General features: G+C 39.7%; 1 protein-coding gene across 1 annotated transcript in view; it reads right to left on the reverse strand.

The window, feature by feature from the left end:
- LOC139708961 (acyl-carrier-protein phosphodiesterase PptH-like) overlaps window positions 1–4,639 on the reverse strand; it is a 5,107-nt gene extending 468 nt beyond the window's left edge. Inside the window, exons 1-3 of the mRNA XM_071620929.1 lie at window positions 4,444–4,639; window positions 2,910–3,081; window positions 1–549 (exon numbers count right to left, since the gene is read on the reverse strand). The exon at window positions 1–549 is cut by the window's left edge and continues 468 nt beyond it. Of these exons, the coding sequence (XP_071477030.1) occupies window positions 1–549; window positions 2,910–3,081; window positions 4,444–4,639 (917 nt within the window). The remainder of the gene's footprint in view (window positions 550–2,909; window positions 3,082–4,443) is intronic.
- Window positions 4,640–6,525: the final 1,886 nt, after the last annotated feature.

Below are 6,525 nucleotides of genomic sequence, written 5' to 3' on the forward strand. Positions count from 1 at the left end.
GGGAAGACTTGTTTGGGGCCGTTCCATTCTCTAATACCGTATGTAAAACCTTCTTCACGTTCCTTCTTATATCCGAGGCAGTGGGACACATAGCGAACCCCCTCTATCGTTCGGTCACGATTGCGGTGTTGGTGTCCATAGACATGTAAGCATGCTCCGACCTTGCGTACCTGGGCGTCCAACCCCTGACAACCCGCATAGCGCGTGAAGTTGAACCCTTTCATCGAACCCTGTCGCTTTGGTAAGAGCAGCGGTTTTCCAAGATGACGCCTTTCGTGCACGATGCAGCGGTCGTCCTCTATGCTTGATTTCACCAGTTCCTTGCGCGGGAGGAAGTGGCTGAAGGTGATGACCGGTGCGTCGTATATCGTCTGCGTACGGGCGTGGTTCAGCTTACAGAAGAACTTGGCACGCGGCATACCAAGGTCCATGGGCCATACACAGTTATGGTTGTCCATCCAGAGTTGGTTGCACAGTTTGACGTCTTCCCTCAGATGGCTAGCTGTGATGTGGAGCGAGTCCATTTTATCGTCTTCCGGTGTAGCGTACCTGTATACAGATGAGCAGATATGAGTGAACCTTGATAATTTGACATCTAGATACAGTCTTTATGTGAACTTTTTTTTTGATAGGCCTTCATGTACTACGCGCTGTATTTGCCTGAATCAGTTAATAACTCTTTAATGTATATAGATGTCCATTATTTCCTATGTAACACTGAATGATAGATACGCTGATGAAGGATAATTCAATTCATTTGCAACAATTTATCTTTTCGTAAATGTGCAAATCAAATACGTTATTTCTGTCACATGGAAAAATAGTTAAATACACGGAATATTTGACAAAATCATATTCATGCTCTCCATGAAATTGAATATGGTATACTTGTGTTCGAGATGTGGGAGAGTACAAAATTTGAAAATATTAAACTGGGACACCTCTACGTGGTGGCACAACAATTACTTCGGTCATTTTTTCTCCTAGGACTTGTGTGGATATAGGGTTGAGGTGTGATAGTGTTTTAGGTTTAGTATGATGTGAGGAATAAAATATGATCAGAGTTAGGGTTATCCTTGTGAGTAGAGTTTATGTTTGGCTTTAATAGCGTGGAACTATTTCATGGGGGCAATTGTCGCAGGAGCAAATGTCATGGAACCCGTTAGAGAGTACAAGCACTCCTTGTGTGTGTGCAGATGAGGCAAGTTAGATATTAGAGTTTCTGCACTTATCTATTCTATTACCATTTCTTAGTCGGAGGAGGTGGGTATGATATTGGAGACCATTCGAGGATAACTGGGAGATTTGGAGGTTGATGATAATAGAAGACGTCGGATTATGGCTGATTTTCCTTTATGACTATTCATGAATTATTTGCGCTTTAATAGTTAATGATACAAATTTAACCGCAACGTAGAATCATGGAATAAGGTACCGAGGAAAGCTGTTTGAAAATTTGTTTTCTCCGAACGGATCAGTTATGTCAAAAAACAGGATTGCATGTGTCAAAATCCGTTGCACGACACTGCATTACAATCCCATTCTATTCAGTTCATATGAATCTTATTTTCATCTTCTACAAAAACATATTAGCAGCTACTAGAGGCCTGCATTTCACTTTCTTTTGTAACAAAGAATAATGCCAACAATACAGTGTGAACTGAACAGAATAAGCAATTAGCGAGACATAATAATGAAAGATTGTAATGAAAGATCAGAGTGAATGTACGAAAAACGAAGGGACCCACTGAGAAGACAATGTTTGTAGTACGTATGCCACTTTGAAGAGGAAAATCAGCGTAAAACACTGTCTGTAAATGCTTTTAAGCAATGATAATGGTGGACAAGCTATTTGAGACACTTCTTTCTGTCTGAACCTTTGCAATTTAAAACCAAAGGTAGGTCTAAATGCAATTTGTTGATTTTGTTATGGTTTAATAATCTTAACAGACGTGGCTGATTACGAGGCATAGTCTGTAATTTTGGAGAGAGATTTGACGGAAAATTGGCGTACCGAAGTGAGAGTTTATAGCGCGGTAGAAGGTCTTTATACACTCTACAACCAACAGGAAATTATCTCTGACGACGTCATGCAAATGGGAATGAAGATAGTAATCTTAAGGGGATTGGTCGGGGAGTAGGATCTTCGTACTGACATCTGGAAGACTCTGTCTCTATTATTGGAGTAGAAGTGGCGATTGAGGCTGTGAACGCCATGCGTATTTCACGTCCTACGTTCTTCCGAGAATTTGAATTAAAAAGTGTTTTGCTTGTTTTCGTCGTCAAATTGGGCTCTGCCCGAAAAAACGCATTTTGCAATAAACTACTCCGAAAAAAAGAGTGTAGCTACTGACTCTATATATTGAATGAGTTTACAGAAGCCAAAACAGCATGACACAAGATAGCAGTGACGTATCGACTCTCGTCAAACCACAAATCCTCAATGAAGCAAATATTCGCCGATTTAGTAATATAGATGAAAACCTTTATCGAGCTGCGGAGTTTATCTGATTGGCAACCATTCCCCCCCCCCCCCCCATTAGTCCTCGTGCTAATGTGCCAAACTTTGCGAAACAAAGTCAAGTCCTTGATAGGAAACATAACTTTAAAGAAAGAAAAATGTTCCACCAGCTCCCCTTGTACATAGAACGTGATGGCATAGCAATTACACAACGCACACATAGCTATACTGCGATAGCTAGCAAATATCTCTCTCTCTGTCTCTCTCTGTATACTTGTATATATACATATGTATATATATGATATATATTATATAAGATATGTATATACAGATATGTTAAAATGATTTACATAGTGCCTCAAAAAGAGGGCTATACTTTTACTACACGAAATCAGTTGCCACGAAAGAAACATAAATATGATGTTTGGACACCGTCCAACAAACTCACCAGGAAAACAGAGGAACGATCCAAACGTCCTCCCCGTCAATAGTGGCCTCTTTCCCTGGGTCGGTCCGTACCCCTAATGTCTCGCACAACTCGAGAATCTTGTAGAATTTCTCCACGGACGTCTCCTGCGGCTGGCTGCTATTCCTGTTCTTTACCCACAGCTCGTGGTTTCCTGTTGGCGATAAAATATGCAATTGATAAATAATGTCATAAACGATAATGGAACCTTTTCTTTTCTTTGATAGTTACAGCTGTCGTTAGTTACTTAGTTAGTTAGTTAGTTAGTTAGTTTTATCTGATTCTGCTCTTGCCCGGATTCATCATACACCGGCCAATCAGATTACAGCTCAACCTTGTCTGACCTTTTTTTTTTTCTCGTCATAATTTTTTTTTCTTCTATCATATTTAGAACACAATTGTGAATGTCGAATTCAGGTGTTCGGGGGAAATCTTTATGCTGGTGTTGTCTTTCCAAAGATACTGTGTATTTGCTGCTTTGCTGTGACTGGTGTTTATAGACAGCAACGGCTAAGTTTCTTGGGAGTAAGGTATCTTTCCCAGCACTTGATTCTGTGGTATCTGTCTCTTTACCGCTGAGCAATGGGGAGAAGGCAGCTAATGTTTGCCCAAGTCAAAATCAGACCACTGTGGAATACTCTTCGTGCGCACGTAGTCGAAATGAGGTACCAAAGAAGATTACAAGCACGCTACCCTGGTTGTCAGCAGTGACGTACGAAACTAACTTGACGTTCATGGAAAATCTTTCTTCAAACCCATGCGATCGAAGCACGTATGTCTTACATTATTATAAAGACCGAATACTACGCAAATTCCTCAATCATTTTTATCTACTTTGCTCTTATAAGAGGAAAGAGACAGCGAGAGAGGGGGAGAAAACGAGAGAGAGAGAGAGAGAGGGGGGGGGGGGGTTAAATTATTACAATAGATATACTTCATTCGGCAGTTACCGAAATAAGGGCTGTGTCATCGAAATATTATAAAGTGCAATGAAGTCATACGATATGAATTTTCATTAGTTGCAGTTTAACGCATTTAGCGACTATTTGAAAACAACAAAATTGCCATGAATTCTTGAGCACAGAATTACTATACATGTAGGTGTATATTTTGTATCACATATATATTTTTTTTCGCTAAATGGAAATTAAGTAATTGATTTGAAAGTAATTAAAGTGAGGTAATGAACTTGTCCTTGATCGAAAATGAACTTTTGAATATGGGGAATAAAGAACTACAGGAGACGAACAAGGCAGTCCCCGTATTTGCTATTTCATTCTCGAATTGAATATGCGCTTATGATGGGTGCCAATAATGGGTGTGTAGTCAACATTTGCTATATATATGATAGAGTAATCATTGCTAATTTCGTGATATACTGTTTATCGCGTTGTCCTTTTCAGGAAAAAGCTGATAATTTGAATATGACAGTATCATTGTTGTACAACTTTTGTTAGTTGTACAACTGATTGTACGAATAATGATAATTTAGGAAATCGGTGAATGCGATATTTACCTGGTACAAAGTAGACAGTTTTGAACTTCTTCATGAGAGTGATGAGGGTCGATTTTAGGAGGGGTAGTTTGTCTGTGACGTCACCGGCTAGCAAGAGGACGTCATTCTGGTACTCGTGGAAGGATAGTTGCTCGAGCCAAATCAGATTGTCCGGATGGTCGACGTGGAGGTCAGAGATTGCAAAGATGCGAGCCATTTCGATGACGATGACGAGGATGAGGATGATGATGACGAAAAAAAGACAACGTTGCAGAATTCCTGGCTATTAATTTGAGGTGTCTGCTACGATGACAGCCTGACCCGATGCACCAATGTTATGGCAGAAGGGTATATAAGATGATGAGAAAAAATAAAACCCATGAAATGTACCGCCGACTCTCTGGAGAGAGAGAGACCTGCGATTTTGGCTCCTACCTCGACGGTGGTCAGAAGGAAACAAAATCCAGGAGATAGGAAATTGGGCGTTGGCACCCTACACCACCAGCAACATTCCAAAGTCTTTCCACTACCAGCCTATCTTTATTGCGACTAACAGAAGCCAACATAAAAAATAAAACAAGGATGAAATGACAACCAGAGAGTTGTCAAAACTTGCGGGTATGATAGAAGGGGCTCTAGGCAGCGCATGCGAGTCGAAGAATACCTCCGGTTTTTTTCTTTTGTGTGTGTGTGTCTTTCGTTCATAGAACTGTGTCGAGGAAAATTCTCCAATAAGAGTAGAGACGGATGTCCTCTGAGTCCATGTAGAAAGTCATTGAAGCCAGCACGGCACAGCTCGAATACCAGCTGATTCCGTTTCTCTGTTCCTGCGTGGCAATTTACACCCTACTCTATACCTTATACCATCAGGAAAAACGCTACACCCTAGAAATTCCACTTTCCAAAGTAATCTGGAATTGCGAATGGCAACATTCAGAATAGACTCACTCATTTATAGGCATGCGGGATTAAAAAAACATAACCAACGATCACATGCAGAATTTTTACCGGAATGTACACTATAGGCTTGAATATAAGTATTATGTCACACCTCCGTCTGGGGATAACCCATCTACACGTGAAGCATTCATGCGGTGGAGAATTTAGGAAGTGGTCAGTATTTCGTCATTACTTTCTCTTTCGCATGGAAATACTCATGACCTAACGATCAAATGTAGCCTACTTATCAGAGTATGAGTCCATTAACACCTCTGGAATGTAATTGTTCGGTGAACACTGGCACTTATCTTTGAATAATGTAACGATTGTGTCACTACCCACAGTTACAATGAGTAGAATCTTCGCATCGTATATCAAACTACACAGTGGAAGACGCAGTGCTAACTATACAGTTATGGAGTGATCATTCATGGAATACATGGTATAACATGCAATTCAAAGTGTGTTTTTTCTAACTGGTTAAATCTTGTAATTATATAGATTCGTACACTGCAATGAATATCGCTTCTATACGTTTTGTTTTTACACCGATGTAAACATAATCACTGCTTATTTGTGCAATCATTGCGTACATTTATTCAAAAAAGCTTGCTCTGCTTTTTTTGTAAATGGAAATAAATAGATGTTAAATATAACCGAGATTATATGGATATCCCTCGTGATGCTCTCTTGAAAGGCACATGTTTTTTGATCAGGTACCAAACATAGGACTGTGATAAGCCATGTCATGCAAAAAAGAAACTGACAAAAAATAGATCGCATAAGATCGGTGGTTTCTTTAACGAGACCCTATATACATCATTAAGGCAAGTCCAGTCCAGTCCGGCAGTTCAGTTAGTTTTTCACACGTGAGAGAAATCCCCATTTTATATGAAAACATACATATAGAAATACACCCCCACACACACCACATGATTAATTGCAGAGCACACACAAATTTTTTTTTTTTTTAATATTGTCTAATTTTCCGGTCTGACAGATTTCATTTACCATATCATCATGGTCAGTGAATAAGAAAAGGAGGAAAGTTATCATATTGTAAGGAGACAGGACTTGATAAAAGGGCGTGTCGTGGCTACCGATCATTTGATATTTGAACTTGTGTAGTAAAGACGTTTTGTCATAATAATAGCTGAATATGAT

This window comes from Diadema antillarum, unplaced genomic scaffold (assembly GCF_040938485.1).
Source record: "Diadema antillarum isolate AM-2024a unplaced genomic scaffold, OU_Dant_1.0 seq00001391_RagTag, whole genome shotgun sequence".
Lineage (NCBI taxonomy): Eukaryota > Metazoa > Echinodermata > Echinoidea > Diadematoida > Diadematidae > Diadema > Diadema antillarum.